Source organism: Aedes albopictus, chromosome 2, assembly GCF_035046485.1.
Source record: "Aedes albopictus strain Foshan chromosome 2, AalbF5, whole genome shotgun sequence".
Lineage (NCBI taxonomy): Eukaryota > Metazoa > Arthropoda > Insecta > Diptera > Culicidae > Aedes > Aedes albopictus.
The window spans coordinates 436,612,339-436,637,143 of NC_085137.1; the positions used below are offsets into that span (position 1 = coordinate 436,612,339).

Genomic DNA, 24,805 nt, shown 5'->3' on the forward strand with positions numbered 1-24,805 from the left:
CGGACGGACGTGAGGTGATGGAAGCAGCACTTCGATCAGCACCTGAACGGCGTGGAGAACGTAGGCCCGAGAGACCACGGTAACGAAGGAAACGACGACGCCAATACAACGAAGGACGGAAATGAACCAACTCCCACGCTTAGAGAAGTTAAGGATGCCAGTCACCAGGTCAAAACCAACAAAGCAGCTGGTAAGGATGGTATCGCAGCTGAACTCATCAAGATGGGCCCAGAAAAGTTGGCCACCTGTCAGCATTGGCTGATAGTCAGGATCTGGGAAACCGAACAGCTACCGGAGAAGTGGAAGAAAGAGGTAATCTGCCCCATTCACAAAAAAGGCCACCATCTGGAATGCGAGAACTTCAGCACGATCACCATTTTGAATGCTGCCTACAAAGTGCTATCTCAGATCATCTTCCGTCGTCTGTCACCTAAAACGAATGAGTTCGTGGGAAGTTATCAAGCCGGCTTCACCGACGGCCGGTCAACAATGGATCAGATCTTCGCCGTACGGCAAATCCTCCAGAAATGCCGTGAATACCAGGTCCCAATGCATCACCTGTTCATCGACTTCAAAGCGGCATACGACAGTATCGACCACGCAGAGCAATGGAAAATCATGGACTAAAACGGCTTTTCTGGGAAGATGACTAGAATGATAAAGCAACGATGGGCGGTGTGCAAAATTGCGTAAGGGTTTCGGGTGAACTATCCAGTTCATTCGAATCTCGCCGGGGACTGCGACAAGGTGATGGACTCTCATGCCTACTCTTCAACATCGCTCTGGAAGGTGTTATGTGACGAGCAGGGCTCAACAGCCGAGGGACGATTTTCACAAAATCCGGACAATTTGTATGCTTTGCGGACGACATGGACATTATCGCCAGAACATTTGGAACGGCGGCAGAGCTGTACGGGTGAAACGCGAAGCAGCAAAGGTCGGACTGGTGGTGAATGCCTCAAAAATATGTACTTTAGGCTGGTAGGCGGAACCGAACACGACCGGATCCGTCTGGGTAGTAATGTTACAATAGACGGGGATACTTTCGAGGTGGTAGAAGAATTCATCTACCTCGGATTCTTACTGACGGCTGACAACAACGTGAGTCGTGAAATTCGGAGGCGCATCATCAGCGGAAGTCGGGCCTACTACGGGCTCCAGAAGAAACAGCGGTCGAAAAAGATTCACACACCCAACAAATGCACCATGTACAAAACGCTAATAAGACCGGTGATCCTCTACGGACACAAGACATGGAGCGTGCTCGAGGAGGACCTGCAAGCACTCGGAGTTTTCGAGCGACGCGTGCTAAGGACGATCTTCTGCGGCGTGCAGGAGAACGGTGTGTGGCGGAGATGGATGAACCACGAGCTCGCTGCACTTTACGGCGAATCCACCATCCAGAAGGTGGCCAAAGCCGGAAGGATACGGTGGGCAGGGCATGTTGCAAGAATGCCGGACAACAACCCTGCAAAACTGGTGTTTGCTACTGATCCAGTTGGCACAAGAAGGCGTGGAGCGCAGTGAGCACGATGGGCAGACCAGGTGGAGCGTGACCTGGCGAGCATTGGGCGCGACCGAGGATGAAGAGCGGCATCCACAAACCGAGTACTGTGGCGTACTATTGTTGATTATGTCTTATCTGAAATGTGATGTTGAACAAATAAATGTATGTATGTACTTTATTGACCAACTTACACATCACCAACACACTAAAATTTGGAAGGCTCGGTGTCTTTGCAGGAAATTATAAACTCATTTGGTGAATGAGCTGGTCAGTTAGTGAGTTGGAATGTGAGAAGTGAGTGACTAAGTAGGGTAATGAGTAAGTCCGTGCGTAAGTAAATTGATAATTGTGTTAGTGACTATGATCGCATGACTGTCCCATATGATTAGGATTGCTGGTTTTTCTGGAATGATGGGATTGACATGCGACCATAATCAGTTCAGTTGAAGAGGTGAATTGAAAGTGAGTTGATGAGTAATAGGGTGGCCCTCACTTATATGAAAAGCAAAAATTTTGAAAAATGCCAAGTCTTACCTTCTGAATCGGTTGTTTCCCAAGCACCAAAAGTTCGGATTCCACTTGAAGAACGAACTCAGAAGTTCAAGTTTGGTTCAATTCCAGTTTCGTTGAACTTCATTCTCCAAAAAGTTACTCGTGTATTGTTTATGAACTTGGAAGTACATGTACAAGCTTTTGACGTCTCTTCAAAACGATATTATAGTCGAAAAAAGTTTCAGAAAGAACTTATGTTGAACTTTAAAACAGAGTTCAATCAAATATTATCTGAACTCATGTTGAACTTTTGCGTGCCTTTAAAACTCAAATATAGTTCATTTGGACATATTCCAGCAACTTGAAATCATCCGTTCCGAACTTGTTTCGAACTTGTTTTTAACCCACTACTCAAAGTTCGGATAAATATTAACCGTACCAAAAGTGAACTTCACTTGAACTTCGGCGACAACGGGGCCGGTGAGAAGTTCTCACTCAATTAAATCGCTCAGAAATCGAGCGCAGCAGCCACAGCTTGTATCAATTTCACAAGTACACTTTGTTTCAATAATATTTCAACGTACTTACTTGTAATCAACGCAAAGCATCCGTATTGTGTGACTCAAAGGCTGCCCCCGCAGCGGACAACTGTTCCACCTCGGATTCCGCCGGAGTTTTTTTTGGCTGTGCATATTTTTTTCCAGCTTTGATGGATGTTTCCAACCCCGTCTCACTTGTCGCTGCAGCGCGACGGTAATCGACGAAATCGTAGTCACTAGAAACAAAGCTGAAAACTTATAATCTTTTCTTAAAGTCGATACAATGGCCCTAATTAATTGCCTTGCACTGCGAACTACAACAAACTGAAAATGTCAAACTGTGTAAGTTCACAAGAAGTTCCACGTGAACTTCTTTCGAACTTTCGACTTCACAAAGTATTCCAAGTTCAGAGAAAGTTCACACGCGAACCTGATTGAGCTCTACTATATGATATCAGCATATTGAGTAAATCCCACAGTGCCTAACAACACATACATGGAGTAGTGGTTAGGCACCGGTTTTCATCGAGGAGAACCCGAGTTCAAAAATTATTTCAAGGTATTAGTCAATTTGGATTCCACATGAACTAATGTCTCTTAATAATAAATTACTTTTGAGGACTAAACACATTTTTTTCATTTTTTCGAAGCTTATTTCTAAGCTGAATAGCGTTCTTTTCAGCAACACAAGTGTACTTTTTGTGAACTCAAGTTCGATTAATTACTTAAAAAGTGAGCTAAATAGAATGCTATTCATCTTCCTTCGAATAGCTGATTAACCCCAAACATGCTATTTTATCCGAACTTTTGGTTGCTTGGGTTTGCACTCTCAGAAACAATTCCGGGTCATTTGGCCGAACGCCATTTGGCCGAAAAATGAATGATGAAGTCAAGTGATCATACCATTGTTCCCCGTCTCAGTATAACTCGAAAGAATAGCCTATGATTCACAGAAGGAAAAATCTTTGATGATATATTGGCAGTTTCAACGCCAACTAATCCCTGAATATTAAAACTAGAAAGAATAGCCTATGATTAAAAGAATAAAATACTTCTGATAATTATATTGGCAGATTGTGGGCTTCGTGGCCGTGCGGCTAGAGGCGTCAGTCATCTAGGCGTTTCGTAAGCCTCGGAGTGTGGGTTCGATTCCCGCTCCAGTCGGAGAAAACTTTTCGTCAAACGGAAAATTCTTCACTGGGCCACTGGGCGTTACGTGTGTTGTCCGTTGTCATATGTTAGTGCTTGTTCAGTCTGTACAACCTCTGGTTGAAGACGGTGTAGTGTCTTTCTAAAAGTTAGAATGTCAATTCTTGTGATCATGATTCGGCCAAACGACCCTTTCGGTCAGATGGCATTCGGCCAAATGGCGTTCGGCCAAACGGCATTCGGCCAAACGGCATTCGGCCAAACGGTATTCGGCCAAATGGCCGGACACCCTCAGAAACTACGTTCAAATTTTTAGCAAAATCGATTAAGGCGAAACTGGACGCATTTCCTCGTTTTACCTCATTTTTGTGAAATTTCATTCAAAAATGGTTTCCTTACACTGAAAAACATTTTCCACCTGAAAAAAAAACCACATTGATCCTTCCTCTAAATGTGTACGAAACCCGATTTTCAAAATATTGCTTCGTTATTTAATAAAAAAAATCAAAAATCAAAAAAGGGAGGAAATGCTTCCAGTTTCGCCTTAAGTCTGAGGGTTTGCTCAAAGTAATAGTAGTTTGTATGGGAAAACGTGGTCAAACATATGCAGATATCTTAAGTTTTCGATTTTTTGCCGCTAGGTGGCACTGTAAGCGTTAAATGATAAAACCCTTTGGTATTATTGTAGGTGACTATATACTAGACTGGGTCAACAAAGTCGATTCTTTGGAACAAAGTTTTATCGTTAACAGGGTTTTATCATTAAACGCTTACAGTGCCACCTGGCGGCAAAAATCGAAAACCTTAGAATTCTGCATACATTTGGCTACGTTTTCCCAGTAGAATAACTAGCCACAGAAGTCCAATGTCGCGACTGTTCGTGTGACTAACATCTAGTTTGCCACGCCCTTACAGCATCAGGAGCGGTACTAAAAGTGTCAAATCAACTTTGTTTACCAAAACAAAACATCCTTTACCAACTGGACACTTGAAAACAATCAATAGTTACAATCAAAGTTTTTATTTTAATTAAATAGGAAATGTGACTACAGCGCCATTGGAGTTCTAGTGTATTTCTATTGTTTTCCCATACAAACTTCAAGCACTTTGAGCGTCCCCTTAGGCTTAATCGACTTTGCTCAAATTTTGAACGTAGCTTTTGGGAGTCCAAAACAACCGATTAAGGAGGTAAGACTTGACATTTATCAAAATTTTAGTTTTTCATATAAGTGTGGGACTAAGTAAGTGATTTATTGTGTAAGGGTAAGTTGATAAGCAAATCAGTCAATTTATGATTAAAGTTAGCGAGGTTAGTGATTGAATGGTGAAATGTGTGAATGTGTGAGTTTATGAGAAAACAAGTTTATTCGTGAGAGATTTGATAGATAGACCATAAAGGGTCAGAAGTGGGAGTTGAAAGGAGTTTAAGGAGAGTTTAATTCTGAGCGGTAAAGAAATAAAAACTTTTGAAATATGTTTAACAAATTACATTGAAGTTTTCACAACTTAGGGTATTGGTTCCCTTATTAAGCATGTGGCTCCCATTTTCATCCCACGAAAAACAAAGGATTGAAGCGCTGTTTGTTTTATTTCTTATTTTTGTATTTTTTGTCAGAAGTGAGCACCCATGAAAATAAAAAGAACGGAGTCAATCGGTGCCGTAATTGCTTGTTTTCGAATAAGATGAAAATGGGAGCATGAGATTACTGATGGCACACATACCCTAATTCATAGCAAGTTCTTGTCAAATTCTCTCACCCTACTGGAAACCGCATTCCGCCTGCGACAAGCCGAACACCACCTTGTCCAAAAAGACCTTTAAAGTGCCTCAATCAAAGTCGCGCGCGAGTGCGATAACAGCTTGTAGCGTGCAATAAAGGCCGAGCAAGATACCAGCAAAACGAATTCCTACATGTAAGACCATTTACCCTTCAAGTGTTTGGCGGTGGCTCACTCGCGTGTAATCAGTTCGCCATCCCTCACCGGAGATAAGGGGGAAGAAACTCTCCGAAAACTGCCAGCAGTCCGCAGTGTTTATCGTCGTCGTCGTCCAGTTGAAGTGGATCGCCGCGGTTATTTACCGGTTAGTTACCGTTCTAAGAAGTAGTTCTAGCGCCACCCTAGTTGTGTGAATCAAGTGCAGCCGCGATGAGTAGTTCACAGATCGGTGCCCAGGGCCAGGAAGCGGAAGTAGCGCCTCCACCAGTCCCGGAAGGGTTGAGGCGGGTGGCGGACAGCAATTTCCTCTCGGCCAAGGCAGCTCGCGAGGGAACACCTCCGAAGGCCGTTGGAGATGACCAAGACGGCTCGGGCGATCTGGTGAAAGTACATGGCGAAACCACATCGGCGACGGTGCATTCGGGAGGTCCGCTGGAGGATGCGCCAAAACCGAAGCTGAAGAAGCGGATCATCCGAAGGATCGTACGCAAGAAGAAGGTGCTACCGAAGAAGGACGAGAAATTCTGTGAGTGTTCATCTTGGTGGACTGGTGGTGGATGATGTGACTAATATTGATGTCTCCATCTCATGTGAACACGGCGAGACCCGGACAGAACGCAAATCAGGACTGAAACGGGCGAGAGATAAGATCTATGACGTTGCGTGTCGCATGTGTCGCTAATAGCCTGTTATCAGATCGCCGTGTTTTTGTTCTTCACTTTGTTTTCTGAAAATACCCGACGACTAATGAACTGCGCTGCAGATGCAGAGACTGTTTATTGATGCATACCCATAAGATAACTTAATTTGGACTCTGATTTACTGTTGCGAAAGGGGACCGAAATGATATAAAGAAGAATTTGGTGCACAATGAGCATCATTTATTCAGTTTTTTTTGTAAAATAGTATATACTGTACACTTTTAAACAGTTTTAGTATTTTATTGTCAACAGGGGAACGACGAACCAATAATGACTGGACCAAACCAGAATGTACATTTCCATTCATGCAAACGATACAACATTGTATTATTTAAAATAGAGCTGATTTAAAATAACTTCGAACACAACACCAGAGTTCACATCCCTGAGAGTGCACAATTTCCATCAACAAGTGTTTAAAGCTGAACTTTGGACGCAATGCCTAACGCCACACACACACTCACCCGATCAGCTGTTCCATAAATAAAACATCCCTGAACTACTCAACCTGCCTGCGGCGGCACCCATCCTCACCTAGCCCACTAGAAAACATATTTCATTTGCCGGTCTATCTGAAGCGCGTCGTGTCGTCGTCCTATGTATGTTCGGTTCGGGAAAACGGCACAAAAACAGACCGACCGGCTTGCAACAACATGTGACTTCTACATCGCACATCAAACGCCATAAAAAAACAACAGGAAGATGAGGCAGAGAATTTCTTATGGACGTAGAATACAGATCATTCCAAGCAACATTGTTTAAGTTTTAATCGATGCGCACATATACAACAAGACCTTGAGCCGTTGTCCATAAACTACGTAGACTCATTTTGGGTTATCTCAGACACACCCCCTTCCCTCACGTAAACTTTTGTTCATACATAACTTTCGACTTTGGCCAGATCAAAACCCCCTTTCCTGTTAGAGCCTACGTATTTTATGGAAAAGCTCTAAACAATTGAAGCACAGGATCTACCTCAGCTGAAATGTAACTCCAGAAATAAGATGAAAGTTTACAACCTAATTAACCATCCATAAAACAACACTGAATGCAGTTCATATTTACCCTGCACATACATTTTTATTAATGAAGAATTCTGCTGATATCTACTTCCTGCTTCCTTATCTACGGGGTACGCCCGTTAGGGATGAATTCGAGTAGGGGGGAAGGGGCGTACATGAGTACTGTCTATTGGTAAGCGTTTCACCAGCTCCAACCTTAAATTCAGTAACAAATTTTGAAAACGACGTATAATCAATGCAATGCTACACCATTGATTATACGTTGTTTTCAAAATTTGTTACTGAATTGTCCTCTCTCGCCTGGCTAATACCACAGACAAATAGACGTATCACTCTTCAAAACGACTTGGCATATGCATTTAACGAACAATTTGTATTTCATTTGATTTCCGCGTTGCTTCCACCAGAGACGCTAGCGTTTGATCGTTTCGACGTCTACCAGTGCACAGAGTGGGTCATCGTTTATATGGAAAAATGAAAAATTCAATGGTATCCCTTCAGATCAAAGCTTTTTGGATCCCATTTCAAGACCCAAATAAGTGTGCAAAATTTGGGCACGTTCGGTTATGTCAACGTTTTGCGCATCGCGTTTGAAGTTTATATGGGATTTTAAAAATGAAAACACACTTTTTTGCATTTCGCTCATAACAAGCTCGTATTTTTCAAAAACCATGTAACCGGTAAAGTGAAAACATAGCCTAGGATGTCCTGAAAAACTTTGTCAAAGACCGCGATGTAATCTGATGCTTATGGAAAAAGTTATAGCGTTGGCATTGCTTGGCGAAACAGCATGATTTTGTTGCTATTGTTATTCCTTTACATGTTAAAACATAAACACATGCATGCGGTTCGTGGGTTATAACTACACTCTTAGAAAAAATCATGTAAATTTAAGTTCACTTGGATGCACATAAAAGGAGCGGCCCGTTTGACACAAATTTACGTCTTCTATCACAAATAAAATCGAGCCAGTAATCGCTAGAGCCGAAGCGAGAGATAAAACATATGTAAGTAAAATAATGAACTGGATTCGAACTCTGGTCCGCTGATTGAGAGGCACGTACTATACCTCTCGGCTGTATCACCCAGTTGTGAGACAAACGATAAATGTAAAACTGCTTCTACCTATCTGGTCAGATAGGTTCGTTAACATTTTGTGCAACCAACTCGAACTTACATGAAGGATGTAAAACTGAGTCAAATTTGCCATTCAGTCATGAAATGTTTGCGTACGTTGATGGTTTACGTCACGTGTAAATTCCTAATTTTTTAAGAGTGTATTTTCACAAGCATCGGATCGCTTTGCGGTCTTCAACAAAGTTTTTCAGAACATTCTAGGAGCAACAGAATGTTTTACAATGTTGAAAAACACTTAATTCTGACTTTACTATACCGAAGAAACCATATTCCTATCTCTTGATTTCAGATATATTTTTTTTAAAGAAAAAAATAGGGTGACACCAAAAAAAAGTTTTCTTTTAATAACCTTTTAAACATAGATTTTTTTTTGCAAAAACTTTGTTCCGAGCAGTTTTAGTGCATTTATTATGCAACATTTTTTCGAATGACAACAAAGTTCTTTATCCTCAATTTGAAAAGTTATTCATAGTTTTCTTCTAAAAACGGCTTATTTTTGACACTCACTATCTCAGAATAACGCTAGCCGGTTTAAAAATGTTTAGTCTTGTTCGAAAGCTCTTATTTTCATCTTTCAATGGTGAAAAACCGAAAAAAGTGTTTTTCGTTTAAAGCGTTCAAAATAATTTTGAAAATATTGATTTTTTATACATAAATGGCTCTATGTACGAAAGTATAAGAGATACGATTTTGTCGTCTTCGACAAAAATGTGTGATACTAAAAGTATGAAAAATGTTCAGAACAAAGTCTTCCGGAAAAAAATCAACCAATCAACACATAGAAGAATCTCTTAGAGCAAAGGTAATGTATATAGGAGATACACGCTATATCTGAACTAGTAGATTATAAAAATTGAATGTACATCGGGTTTCTTGCCACAGCATATCAGAATTCTTGCTAAATTGTCATATGCAAAAACTTTTAAAATATTTCATCAGGGGATTTTTTCATCTTTTTAGCTGTTTTTCATACAAATTTGCATGAAATTCCCATTTTCGGGCAATTTTTCTCCCATACAAAATGTATGGAAAAAATTTCACCCATAGAATATTTTGAAACCTTCTGCAAATTAAAATATATGGCTTGAATACTGATGTGTGGTGGAAAGAAACCCGATGTACATTCAATTTTTATAATCTGCTGGTTCAGACTAAGCGTGAGATATGCTTGGTAGATATCCTTCCGGACAACATTGTTGAAAAAATGTGTGATGTGTACGAGACTTGAACTACAGAGAAAATGATGGACCGACTAACAGCAAGTTGAGTTGCCCACTTGCCGATCCAGAATCTTCAGTCCAACGGGTGGTCTATAGTGCTAGCACAGACAAACAGACGTAACTCTTAAAGGAAGTTCATCAAGACTGTGGCCCGATGTCTTTTCCATGAACACACTGGAACCACGCGAGACACTGTCTGCCATGATGTATTGCAATTTGACGTTTGTCTTAAGCGCATGCTACTACACAGTAGTAGCCAACCGTGTGCTCAATGTGCTCTGCCTATTGGGGATAAAAACGCGTGTGTCGAGTGCTTTGGTCGGTGCAAATTGTCAATACACATTCATTGTTTGCCTGGTGCGACGAATGATGAGATAGAGCTACTGAAGAAAATAAAAAATGCTGTGTTCGTGTGTGATACGTGTTTGAGTCTTGCTGAGTTCGACGATGGACACAGTGAAAAACGATGGAATGAAATGGCAAGCAAACATGATGGCCTTGAAAGTGTAGTGGAGAAATTTAAAAATATCGAACAAATTGTGCAAAAAGTGGTGCGTGAAGAAATAGTGAGGGCTAATAAACGAGATGTTACCGGTGAGAAGAATAACGTTCCTCGGCATATGCTTACACGGTCGTCTGCTAAACGTAGAAAAATTGATGAGTCGGAAAATCTTGATGAAATCGAGGGTACGCCAAAATCTACTTTCGCTGAAGTGTTGAAAAAACGTGTTGAGAAAAGAGTGGTAGAGAAACCTAAGGAAGATGAGCCAATTCGAAAACCGAATCCTGTGGTCGTTGTTAGACCTAAGGAAGGTGTGCAGGTTGAAGACGTTCGAGCTGAACTGCGGAAGAAAGTGGATGCCAGGCATCTAAATGTGAAACGAGTCACGAGTGGCAAGGATGGAGAAGTTGTGATTGCGCTGAAAGATGAAGAAAGTGTTAAATTGTTGAAAGAGAACGTTGAAAAGAACATGGGTGGCCAGTACGATGTGAACATCCGGGAAAACCTCAAACCGACAATCAAGTTGATTGGTATGAGTGAAGAATGGAATGAAGAAGAACTGAAACTGAAAGTAGATCAAAACGAGGCGTTTGAAAACCTGAAGCATTTCAAACTATGCAAGACTTATTGTAATCAAAAACTGCGGTTCAATAATGTTAGTGTGATTATTGAGCTCGATGCTGAGACATTCACAAGGGTGATGAACGAAGAAAGGCTGAATTGTGGGTGGGATCGTTGTCGAGTGGTTGACGGTCTGCAAGTGATGCGTTGTTATAGGTGTTGTGCGTTCAACCATAAGAGTAAAGATTGTAAGGCTTCAAATTCAAGCTGTCCCATATGTAGCGAAAACCATCTGGTGCAAGAGTGCAAGTCAAATTCGAAAGAATGTGTGAATTGTAAAAAAATGAATTCTGTCAGAAACTTGAGTCTTGATACAGATCACGCTGCGTGGGACGAAAAGTGTCCGGTGTACCAAAGACAGCTGAAGCAAAGAAAAAGTTTCGTTGATTATTCAAAATAGCAATTACGGTCTAGTTATGATGAAAATTATGATGTGGTGTACTTGAACATTGCTGGATTGCGATCTCACTTTGATGAACTGAAACTGCTTGTAGAGGAAGTTAGACCGAAGATTGTAATCCTGAGCGAAACACACGTGACGTCCAGTCATGATGTTGGACAATTTGCAATCACGAATTATAATCAAGAACTATGCCTATCGCGGTCCGCCCATACTGGTGGAATTTGGATTTACATAGAGGAACAACTGAAGTACGATGTAGTTTCAAACACTGTTTTTGGCGATAATTGGTTTTTAGCTGTCGAAGTGAAAAGTGGAGCAATATATGGACTTTTTGGAGGTGTTTATCACTCACCGAGTACCAGTGACGTGCAGTTCATAAAGGATTTTGAAATCTTGCTTAACGATGTGTTGATAGATGAAAAAACAAATGTTATAGTCGGCGACTTCAACATTCGATGGGATGAAGCTGGTTGTGCAACAGAGCTAAAAAATGTAACTGACGCTGCTGGATTGGTTCAGAAAGTTAGAGAAGCTACGCGTACTGGTCCTAGAAGCAGTACAATGATCGATTTGGTGTTCACCAATTCAGAGTGTTGTGAGGCAAATATTGAAGAGGAGATGAAAATTTCTGATCATGAAACAATCGGCATAAACATTGGAGGACCCTTGCGTATTTCTGTACCTGAGAAAAATAAAGCAAGAGTCTCATGGAGGCGATATTCCAAAGATAGGTTGCAACATATCCTTAGAAACGATCCAACGCTGATAGAAAGAGGAGGTTCCGTTGACGAAGATGCCGAGCGCCTTAGCAATGCACTTATTTCTGCAGTTAACCAGCTGATAGATGTCTGTGATACTAAGCAAACTAGATCACATCCTTGGTATGGTCCGAATTTGAGAAATATGAAGTCCGAAAGAGACCGTGCGTATCGATTATTTAAAGAGAGCAGAAGTAATGAGGACTGGAAAAGGTATAAAATCCTTCGGAATTGTTACGTACGTGAGTTGCAGATGGCGAAAAACGAATCAATTGTTCAAGAAATCAGAGATTGTCAAGGGGACTCTAAAAGAATGTGGAAATGTTTGAAATCTCTTATCCTGCCAGCCGGACGACCGACAACGCAAATAATTATGACGGTTCACTATCGGAAGACGAAACCGCAATAAGACTGAACAACTACTTTGTGGCAAGTGTAAGAGAAATACATAGTAGTATCGTATCTACAACAAGCGAACAAGCCGAAAGAGCTGAGGACACCGAGATGAATACGAGATTTTGTAGGTTTGAGCCGATTACAGTTGCTAAGTTGCAGGAAACAGTTCATGCGCTGAAAGAGTGTGCAGGAGTTGAGAACGTGACGAAACGAGTGTTACTGGATTCATTTGATGTGATTAAACTTTTGCTGCTAGAAGTTGTTAATGGATCTTTGCAGAATGGTGTTTTTCCTGCTACGTGGAAAAAAACCTTGGTGATTCCTATTCCGAAAGTTCCAAAATCTACGCGACCAGAAGACTACAGACCAATAAATATGTTGCCTTTATATGAGAAGATACTGGAAACATTGGCTAAGGAGCAGATAATGAACTATGTGGATAACAATGGAATAATTCTCGAGGAGCAGTCAGGATTCAGGAAGCATCATTCATGTGAAACTGCGTTGAATTTGCTGTTGTTGAAGTGGAAGCAGTCTATTGAACGAGGGAAAATAGTCATGGCAGTGTTTGTTGATCTGAAGAGAGCATTCGAAACCATTGATCGATCAAAGTTGAGAGATGTCTTGAAGTGGTATGGGATCCAAGGGATTGCATTGAAGTGGTTCAGTAGCTATTTGGAGAACCGCACCCAAGTGACAAGATATAATAAATCGGTATCATCTGAGACAGCCGTGGACCTTGGTGTTCCTCAGGGTAGTGTTCTTGGACCACTGTTATTCATTCTGTATATAAACGATTTGAAGCGGGTGCTACATCGAGTGGAGGTGAATCTCTTTGCCGACGACATAGTATTGTTTTTTGAAGGGAGTAGCTATACAGAGTGCTTTCAAGTTATGAACGAAGAACTACGGTACTTTTCAGAATGGTTGAAGTGGAAAAAGTTGAAACTTAATATAGCAAAGACAAAATATATGATCGTAACAACGAGGTCACAAACGGGTTACACAGGTGAAGTGCGTATAGATGAAGAAGTTGTGGAACGGGTAAAATCGATGAAGTATCTTGGAGTAATGCTGGATGAAAAACTGAATTTCTGTGAACACATTAACTATTCGATTAAAAAAGCTGCCCAAAAATTTGGAGTTTTATGCCGAGTTAGCCGTTATCTCCCATTTGATGCTAAAGTGACATTGTATAAGACGATTATCGCTCCCCATTTCGACTATTGTGCTTCTATCCAGTTTCTGGCTTCAAAAACACAATTAAAACGAATGCAAATTCTACAAAACAAGGTAATGCGGCTAATTCTGCAATGCGAACGGCTGACTCCACGGATAATTATGTTGAACTGTCTTCAATGGATGTCAATACGTCAACGGATCGAATTCAATACGTTAGTGTTCATTTTCCGAGTTGTCAATGGAATGGCACCTCAATATTTAACGAGTACTGTATGTTATGGATGGGATATGCATCGATATGAAACAAGATATGCTGGAAGCCTCAGACTACCGAACTACAGAAAAACATGCACGCAAAATTCGTTGCTTTACAAAGGATATAGTTTATTCAACCAATTGCCTGAAGATGCACAACGTACCAACAACCTACGACACTTCAAAAGACTCTGCTCAGAATTTGTTAAAATGAGACCAATAGAATAGAGAGAACTGGATGGGCATACACGGAAGTAGAGTACGATTAAAGGGAACTCTCTGAAGCTGTTGTAAAATATTATCAAAAGATATCTGCTCATAAACCTTCCATGCTACAAAAAATGTGTATGGGTATGAGGTGGGCCATCCGAAGAACACAAATTGCCTATAAATTTCGTTTGCATCATTCTGCAACGTGTGCACTAGTGTGGGTCATCGGAACCGTTTTCTCAGATCAAAGCTTTTTTGGTTCCGTTTCGGGTCCTGAGTATCTGTGCAAAATTTGAGCACGATCGGTTGCGGTTTTTTTGATTTTTTGTCATAAGTGAAAAAAGTTTGTCTGAAACTTTTTAATCGATACTATAAAATGATAGCCTAGATGGTAACAATGAAAAGTTGACTTTTTGATTTAAGAACCATTTGGACCACAATTTCACAATTTCACATTATTGAAAAAGATGTATGTATGTATGTAGGTATCCACCATCCTAGCTTGAGTCTTGCTCTGCATGCAGTTCCACTTAACAGTGAAGAATAACTTTCATTACCGCTCTGAATTCAACATACCGCTGTATGAAGGGCCAAAAGGGGGTGTGGCGGACCCGTAAGTAGAGACACTTACGCGAAATCCGCGGGTTTATAAGAATCTCCTTCCAACAGTATGATCCAACAGGGTGAATAATGAGATTCACATCACTTGTCAAGCTTTCTACGGGATGGTTTGTCACAAGAAGGGCGCGTCAAATCCATTGCAACTGTTGGGATAGAAGAACCCATCTACAAGGATGTTATAGTATCTTCTCACCTACTATAACATCCTTGTAGATGGGTTCACATTATTGAAAAAGATGTTCCAAAAATATGAAGAAACTTTCCCGAAGACAGCGTATAGCTAAAACTAATAATTTAGGCGTTATTAATTTTTCCACTTAAATACGGCCCACATGACTTTTGTGCAATGGCGTGACAGAAATTGTGCCATGGGGCCAGCTCGTCCATTTAGACACGCTCGGTATGAGGTTATGGTAGATGAACCCTTTCTGGAGGAATCCCATTTCCTCTGCCACTTCAACATAGACGATGCTCCGACGATTCGTCACGTGTCTCTTTTGTCGCATCGCTCTTTGTCCTCTGCCACCGCTAGTGCTATGAAGCTGTTCATAAACCACGTAGACCAAAATTTGGCAAACTCAGACCCCCCACCCGCCCCCCTTACCCCTCGTAGACGTTTGTCCATACAAATGTTTCGACATTTGTATAGACTTTGGCTATTTGGTTATTTATTGAAAACAACTTTTAACAATAACACGGTGTCTGTAAGAAAATTTTTTTTTTGAAAAAAGAACGCTGAATCGACCAACAAATGAAAGCTTATGGTTTCGACTGTGAGGGCTGAGATATCCAAACATTAGTCTTCGGGATTTATGAACAGCTCTTTATTACAATAAATCGGTGTTGCAGAACACAGTGGTTCCAATGTCTCACTAAAACCTCAAGAATTTAAAGTGTGAATACTAAGTGATTTTTTTAATAACATCATAGTGAAGATGCAAAATTCAGAATTTTTCAGAATGTGGAATAAAAGGCCCAAACAAATCTCCCAAGAAACGAAATTTTTGGGGAATTTTGAGAGATACACTGTAGATTGAGCCTGTCAAGGAGCGCTACAACCAATATTATAGTTTTGTGAAACTCAGTTGCTCTACACCGTCCCATCCATAAGTGAATGAATAGGTCATAGAAGGATGCTCTCTTGCTATACTTTTGGAAGAACTAGTAGAGAGGCAGAATTGTTTAAGAACCAAACGTGCTTGAACGATTCATCTGGTTCATAAAACTCTATTTGACCAGATTTGAGACCAACGGGGTTTGGAACACCTCTAAATAGGTGATACTGGGTTTTTGGCATGGTTCAATCGGTTCTCGAGGAATTCGCATGACCACTAGGAGCCACTGAATTTACCAAAACTGCTAAATTGTTGATTGTGATCCATTGGATGGCTTAACTAAGCACAGTTTCAAATTTTCAATTTTGACCTTCACGAACTGAAACACAAAGTCTCAATTGAGGTCACTAAATTTATGCGGAGTCAAATCTACACAAATCATAGTTAAATACCAATGCTGATAACTGTAAAACCGTCCGCTACTGAAAACTACTTTGTTGACACCCTTTCGGCGCCAATACACATGATGATTGTGATAATCTTTGTAAAACGATATAATATGGTGAAATTACATCAACAATTTAATACATCGCCAGAAACTGCGCCTGTCCTTAATACAAATTTATTTCCTATGCAGGTAGCTATGGCTGTCCAAATGAGATACTCCAGTAAGTGGATCGGAGTGTTCAGGGACAACGATTCTGTACGAATGAAGCTTTGGTGATAGGTTGGATAGATCTTTGCTGGAGGAATCGGTCGGACTACTGGCGACGAGATGAACGGAGTAGCGATACCTCATGGGACAGATACCCGTATGGCCACCCGAGCAAAGGCGGATAACAAAATGATAACAAGTTCTGTTACCTGGTTCCCGAGCAAAGGCGGATAACAAAGTGATATCTAATTGATAATAAACTGTGTTGTCGGTGTTATCATTTTGTTATTTTTGTTATAAACTTTTCCAATTGATAATAACAAGATGATAACAAATTTAGTTATCAATAATTTTGGTTTATCACGATAACATAAAAATAATAAATGATAACAAAATATGTTATCAGTTTAAAAACGCACATTTCAAAGCTTTCCCAAAACTGAGGGTCTAATGGAGCTCGAATCTAAAAATAGATTCTGCTTTTCACCTTCAATGCGACTGCAGTACGAAAGCGTAGCCTTCAAGCACTCTCCCTCTCACTGAGTCCCGTTGGTAAAAGGGCTATCGGCTACGACCGGTAATCACTTGATCAGGGTTCGAGACCCACTGGGCGCAATAGTTGAAAACAGGAGTTATAAATTATAAGAAACTTTTTTCAACTGCTAACTGGGTCGGTATAGTAGATTTTCACTATTTTGGTAGATAAAATAGCTTTGAATGATAACTAAATGATAACTAATCCTGTTATCAATCAGCTGTCTTTTTTCATTTTGATAACTAAATGTAATATGGAATAAAATATTGCATAACACAACTAGTTATCAATTGAACTCAATGATAACTTAGCTTTTTATCATTTTGGTATTCGTGGAGTAAATTCGCGTTATCATTTTTGTTATGTTGGCTCTTAATTCAACCTATATGATAACAAATTCAATTATCTAACAGTAACAGGTAACAGAACTTGTTATCATTTTGTTATCCGCCTTTACTCGGGCAGCGTCCTGTTGTAGGAAACTACTTTTGAAGTGAATAACTTAAAATTTCACCGTATTTCAACACGCTGTCTTCGAAGAAGTTGAAAAGAAGGTTCATACTTTATACAAGATGAACAATTTACTTCAGATATGGTTCAAGACTTCTTCAAAAATGTATCCGCAGATTCCTCGCGAGATTCCTTCAGAGTTTCCTCCCGGGAATACTACAGAATTCTTTTTGAGATCCTCTCCGGGTATTGTTACGAATTGCTCCTGGGATTACTTCAGAAATATTTTCCGGTATTGCGTCAGGGACTCTTCCGGTGATTTTTTTTTACTGATTTTTCGCGGGATTCCATCGTTGATTTCTCCTGGGACTCCTTGAGAGATTTCTCCCAGGATTCCACAGGGTTGTTTCAAGGCTTTTTTCAGAGATTCGATTAGGGATTCCTCCGAGGATTCCGTCATTGAGTCCTTCGGGATTCTTTTATTGATTTTTCGATGAATTTATCTTGCGATTTCTTGAATTAATTTCGGCTTCCAGTCAAGTATTCCTGCAGAGAATAATTGTATGACATTTTTGAATATTCTTTCAGGATTTTCTAGGGATTTCTTCATAGATTTTTGGTAATGGTTTTCTTAGGATATCTTTCGGCATTTTTTCCGGGATTCCTTCAGCAATTCCTACCAGGTTTCGTATCGGGATTCTTTTCAGGATTGCTTCTTAGATAATTTACGGATTTTCTGTACGAATTTATCCAGGGTCCTGTCAAGGAGTCCTCCCAGAATTCATTTTTGCATTCCGTTAGGATTCCTTTTAAGGATTCCTGCAGGTAGTTTTCTTGATACCTTCAAGGACTTCTCCCGAGACTTCATTCAGGATTTTTTCACAGATCATTCTCTAGATTGCGTCAGGGATTCCTCCGTTTTTTTCTGCCCTGGGTTCTCAACCGTGATGCCTTTAGAGATTTCTTTAAAACTGCTTTCAGGGATTCTTCCCGCGGGGATCATTGATATCTCCCGGGAATTCTACATTCTGAATTCTTTCAGGTATGCATTCCGAAATTCATATAGGGATCAGTGCTGCTATTGGTCGTGACCATCCCATGACGATGAACAAGTAGGCCTTTTCATTGTCACAGAACGAAACGAGCACTCGCGCACTTCGTCATGTCATTACGCAATAATCAAGCGTCATGACGAAAACTTCCAAATTGTTTTGAAATTAAAAATTTCACCTGGTCCAAGCAAATTAATGCTAGCCGTTGTATTTAATGGATAGAGAGGACATATAATCATGATTTAAAGGATTTAAACAATATCAAAATCCATCGATGTGCTAGTAATTGCCTTGTTTGCAACCATGTTCGTCATGACCGAAAAATTAGCGGATATTGTAAGACTCTCTTGGTCATCGCCCGATCATCTCCCGATTTGATGACATTGAGAGAGGCTCTTCTGTGAAAATCACGTAACGACTCGTGTTGACATTGCCGCTCTCCAAGTCTGATAGAAATTCCTTTGCAGATCTCATCTGGATTTTTCAGAAACCCTTCCTAAATTTCTCCTGTGGTTTGATCAAGGATTCTCTTGGATTTTTCAGGGATTTTGATCTTTCGATCTATCCAATATTCCTTCTCCTTGACTACTTCCGGGACTCTTCTCGGAATTTCTACCGGGACCCCTCCATAGATTACTTTTAAAATTGTTTGAGAAAATCTTTACATAATTGCTTCCGATTTTCGTTCTAACATTTCTCTTTGTATTTTTCGTTGAACTGTATAGTTCCTGATAGTTTTCCCGGATTCCTATGTGTATTACTCCATGTGCGGAGTAAAAGTATTCTTCGATAGGAAAAATACATCGTAGTTTCTGGATTTGCTGAACCCTATGTAAATCAAACCCAGACATCATGGTCTTAATGAATAAAACTGAAGTTTGAATTAAATCAAATTAGAGTGGGAACGAAAGAGAAAGTAGAAAACTAAGCTGACAAAGCAGGGTTCGTCCCAATGAGGACGTGACGACAAGAGAGATAAAAAGGAGGGAGTCCTTGGGGATTACTATGCTTCGTGTGTGATGGTCCATGACTAGATATTGATTCTATTATTAATACTCGAGCAGTCGCGTCTTCGGCCACCCTCTGCGACACCACGCTCAAAAACGTTTTTTTTTCATGGTTCGTGTACTCAGTACACAATAAGGCAATCACTTCCGGGCCAAATTGTTGTGGCCATTCCCTGCACTGCTCCCTCGTTCAAGGCGTAAATTGAGGTTCAGTGCATTACTGTGATGTGGCACAGTTCGTGGGTTGCCAAATCGTGGAAAGGGAAGCTTTAAACTTTAAACGAATAGTACATATTCGTGAGTTGTACACATAGAGAGGAAAGAAATCAGGTTGGAAAATACGAAATATGAAAAACCTTCTCATACGTGGAAAAACAATGTAGGGTTATCTAATTCCCGTCATACTATGCATCGACCAATAATGTTCGAATTTATTCTTCCACCTCGCCTAACGCCTCATGAATAATTTGGTAGCAATTACAAATTTTAAATTAGCTTCCATGTCATGGGGGAAAAAATAAAAGAACTGCAATTTCCTTAAAATAATGAATTCGAATAATTGTTCCTCGAATTCGTTTTCCGTCTATTCAACGTCTATTTTGGGCACAACCTGAATTCAATTGCTTCATATTTTCTACTTTACATAGGATGGTCAAAACTTATGATTTGACCGTAGGTGGTTATTCGAAAAGTCAGCCAAATTCTTCGCAATCACATATCATGTGTTTAAAGTACTATTGAGCAGAAAGCTTTTGAATTGAGTTAGATGTAGCTTTGGAATAACGACCAACATATTTCAATTAATATTTTTGCCCCAAATCATAACACGCCGAAATCTATCTCTGTGCTTGTGAAACAGGTACGATGTTTCGTACGTAGATAAAATACGCACACATTTGCTTGCATCTTCCCTAGACAAAGGGGTTGAATGGAGTAATGTATATTTAATTACCCTTCCATAACTCGCGCGGTTGGGCACCACCGCCAGCACCACGCTAGTGCTGAATACAAAAAGCGTGATTTTTTCAACGTTTTGTACAAAATACAACAGCGCGATCGCTCGAGGGTTAATTAAACAACTTTTCTGCATTCCGCAGTTGTCAAATCCATCTCTGTGGTAAGGGTATGCGGTATACCGAAATATTTCGCCAAATACGTCTCGAAACGAAATTCCGCGGGATTCCACGGAATTCAACTAGGCGAAATTTATGATTGTGAATTTCGTTTCGTTTCACCCAATTCTAAAAATTTCGCATACAAAAAATATAATTTGACGAAATTAAACGGAATTCCGCGGAATGTCTAATAAATTTCGAAAACAAGTTCATAGTGTAAATGTCCATATCATCTATCGGAGATCTGTCTAATCTCAAGTAACTGGAAAGTGTTATAAAATAATATCGAATATCAACAAAAAAAAAACCAGCGCAAGGCTGAAAGTCTCTATAATAAAGACAAAACAAATCTCGAATATACATCTTATCTAGAACCTACCAAAAAGACATTTTTCAAAAGCCCAAGTAACACACTTGCCACAGAAGAGTCACGATGGCGCAGGTTATTGTTGCGCAGAAGTCACTGTGACTTACTTCTAAAAAATTAACACTTACCTACTTACTTGCTGTGGCAAAGCAAGTGTGTTACTTGGGAGGATGCTTTTAACGCGGGACCATAAATAATATTTTGGTTAAAAAATAAATAAAACAAAAGTCATGGGGAATAACAGGATTAGATGATATAGAATATGGGATATACTAGAGAAAGTTAAAAGGAAACATGAAAGCTCTCTCAGGAGATATCTCTATAAAAATATTGGAAATCCTAGGAAAAATCGATTAAGACACATTCGGTAGAGGGTTTGTTCCATGGAAAAGTTTCTGGTTAAACCCTTTTGAAATAGTTTAAATTTCCACTGGAACTCTTGAAAGTGATTCACCATTAAGGCGAGGAATGGACCTCAAATGGAATCACTCAAGTTATTTCCGTTCAGTACATTTTTTTCCCCTTTTAAAGGGATTCTAAATCTTATTTTTTAAAGTTACTTTCCAAAATATGTTAGGGTTCTGAACACATTGATGTAGGAGTTAAGCGGTGTTCTTAAAGTTTTTCAAGTGCATCTGCAGGGGTTCATATCGATATTTTTTGAAGAATTTCTTCAAAGACTTCCAGGTATGATTTGAAAATGCCGAGCACGACAAATGATATCTCCGCTATGGGGTAAGCCAACTTTTACGCTAAGGGAACTTACTAAACAGTTCAAGTTGCTGCGTAGAGTCCAATTTCGTGTTTAAGATTCGAGAATGTTCTTGAGTGGTTCCTGTCAGAAACATTTTACAGTGACTGCACTTTGAATTGTCATTCCTTCAGAACTGAATACTGCGATCGAAGAAAAACTCTCAGATTCAAACAAGGAATTTCTCATGTATCAAGATAGGCCGAAAAATTCGCTCTGTACTGCAACTTTTGCTACAGAAATAAAAATGAATATTCCGGATAATCGAGCCCAACCTGTATTTGAAACACTACATGAAATTGTGAACGAAATAATCAAAGATTTGATGATCGCGACATTAAATCAGGATAATCTTAAACCAGCAGTTTACGCTGTTAAGTGAATACCCCTATAAAAATTGGTAAAAAGACGTTTGTTAGCTGGATTTCATCAGGTTATTCTAAACTATTCTGAACTAGTGAACCTTTTTTTGTATATGCGTAATTACGAAAACTTTGTTTTTTTATATTTTATCATCTTGTGTAGCAAAATAACTCCTAGGCTAGTTTATTTTGGGTCCTAAAGTACCAAATCGAAAGACCTGATGGTTGAATACACACTGGTCTTGCCAGGTATTTTCTGAGAAATTCAAGCATCTATCAACTTCTTTGAAGATTTTATATTACAAGCTTTCTCAATAAAATACGCTATTCACAGAGCTTGATGGTAAACATCTAGTTTATGTTTCTTATCATATGCAGGCTTGGGGAATTAAAACGAAAATTTTAGATTTTTCCTAACATTTCGATTCGCATTACAGTCTCCTTCAGAGGATAACTCTAGCTAACCGTTTTTCGATTGGAGTGCCATAGAACTGTTGGTGTCTGAACAACTGAATATTGGATATTTGGATATTAAGTGAAACGTAGCGGTTTTTCTTATTTTCACTTAATGAGCATTAGATGTAACGTATTTATTAAGCTATTGGAGCAATCTTGTTAGGTTATTAATGTATGTTGAAAATTCCAATATCTGTGATTAAAAATTGTAAAAAATAGGATCTGGGACAATTTGGGCAGGAGGACTTATTAAGGGCACTTTTCGCGCTAACACAGTCAACTTTGCACCAGTTGACTTGATTGTTCGTATGCAGTGAGATGTGTACAATATCTAGTCACGTACAACATTTCAACTAAACTGGTCCCCTTGCCTTAATGGTCTAACACCCAACTGTGGCAAATGAAGTCTAGGGGATGAGAGTTTTACGGGATACACAATTAATGCCACCGGTACAAAAAACAAATGCACACACGCCGCTTCAATTTGCACAAAATTTACAAAACTGCAAAATTCCGCGGAATTTTTACGAAAATTTCGTTTCATTTCGAAAAATACCGAGTGAATTCTGATTTCGTATCGATCTCACGAAACATTTTTGAATTTCGTTTCGTATCGTACCGCATCGCAACAAAAATTTCACATACCGTTTCGTTTCGTATCGCTTTGAAAAAATCCCATACCGCATACCCTTACTCTGTGGTACAGCTTTTGTGGGGTGTGAATTAAATTGGTTCAACAAGTGAATCTGGCAAAGTGAAAATTGAACGGTGATGAATAACATTTCGGCTGGCTGCTGCTTTGGTGAGGTTGCATTCGCCGTACGTAAAATGTAAAACAATATGTCAACTCGTTAGTAATTATTCGATTTCCAGTGCTTAAGAAGCTGGCTCTCGATAATATACATCTTTTTGATTCCATCTAATGAGGAATTGGCAAAGGTAAGCTGGAATATTTGTTATGAATTTGTCTTTTCGTCTGACGTGACGGGAATTAGCAGGTATGACAAGTAAAATTTTAAACCTACTGAATGGTTCTCCCAGTAGCATAAATTAAATCTTCTCCCATAATTCTACATAGAAGGAAACTTCAGTGTATTTGATCCATCTTCGTAACAACCTTTTAGCAAATACCAATGATGTTGCTGCTGCCACCATTCCTCGGTGGTGTGTGAAAAATCATCACACAAATCCGAGAGGCGGCGTGCGCGGGAGAGGTGCCAGGTTGAAAAATCTATTTATTCAAATTTAATGGCGTCGTGCCAAGTCGAGTGCCAACAGTGAATAGAGTGGCTGCCGCTCGCTGCTGCGTGAAGCAAATGCAAGAAAAAAAAATAAACGGGCGGCACAGTTTTATGAGTTTCATTAGAGGAAAATATCGTCGAACTTTGGAATGCCTGTGTGCGCGGCGGTGGTAGTGGTTCCACTGGTCATTTAGTTCATAATTTGTAGTTTTCAGGCCACTGAACGCGAGGAGTCCATTAAGGTGTTTTTGAGCAAGCATGTTACCACACAGCCATGTAGTTCTAGGAAACATTTTAGTAATGAATTTCAGTCACATTTTGGAAAATTTATTGAAGATATTTGCAGACGCTTGAATATATTCTGTTTAGAAGAGAGACTATCAAGACACAGTAAAATGTTAATACACTTTTCATAGTGAATGGTTTATGTCACATTTTATGAAATATACCTACAAGAGCGAAGCTTAGTCTACAATTTTTGCTTTTCGTTGATTGACATTGTCTGCTTTTTTTGCATTGAATGCTTTTCTTGAAAATGTAAACCACACCCCGCCGATTATCCACGAGTGTTTCCGCTTCCGTTGCTGGCCGGATGACGGTTGGCCGGTTAGCAAAGCTCCTTGAGAGCTTCTATTGTTTGGTGCTATGTTTCTTTCGTTCCTTTTTCTTTTTGTTTGATGTTTTCCATTCCGTAGTCTCGCAGTTCGTTTTCGACTGAGTGTCAGAAGGTTAAGTAAAAGTGATGACATTTTGGCAAAATTCTGAATTTCTTCATTTTTCATTTGACCCTTATAGAAATTTCGTAAAACCCTGTGAGTACACTGCACTTTCCTCTAAAAAGACTTAACGTAAGCTGTGAACGATCCCAGAGGAATACAATGTTCGTTCTAGCAGAAGTTGTTGCTCGTTCTTTTTTTTTTGTTCCAAACAAAACTCATTCCGCAATAAATCAATGGCCACACAATGGGTTTGTTTTCAAGTCATGAAACGATTTTCGGTGCTTCTTCTGTGTAGTGGAATGTTATAGAAACTTCACGTGATAGCACCACCATCGTCGTCGTCGTCGTCATCGTTGGGCCATCGCTATGAGCAACCGAACCGACCGA

At 39.8% G+C, this 24,805-nt stretch overlaps 1 protein-coding gene across 8 annotated transcripts in view; it reads left to right on the forward strand.

Moving 5' to 3' along the window:
• LOC109406423 (calcium-binding protein E63-1) overlaps positions 1-24,805 on the forward strand; it is a 389,205-nt gene that overhangs the window by 82,418 nt on the left and 281,982 nt on the right. For 2 of the 8 annotated variants that reach the window (XM_062853676.1, XM_062853677.1), the window contains exon 6: positions 5,624-6,151. The exons of 5 other annotated variants lie outside the window; for them this stretch is intronic. In XM_062853676.1, the coding sequence (XP_062709660.1) occupies positions 5,836-6,151 (316 nt within the window). In that variant the 5' untranslated portion in view covers positions 5,624-5,835. Of the gene's footprint in view, positions 1-4,517; positions 6,152-24,805 lie in introns of those variants that run through there. One more of the 8 variants, XM_062853675.1, reaches the window with a different exon arrangement.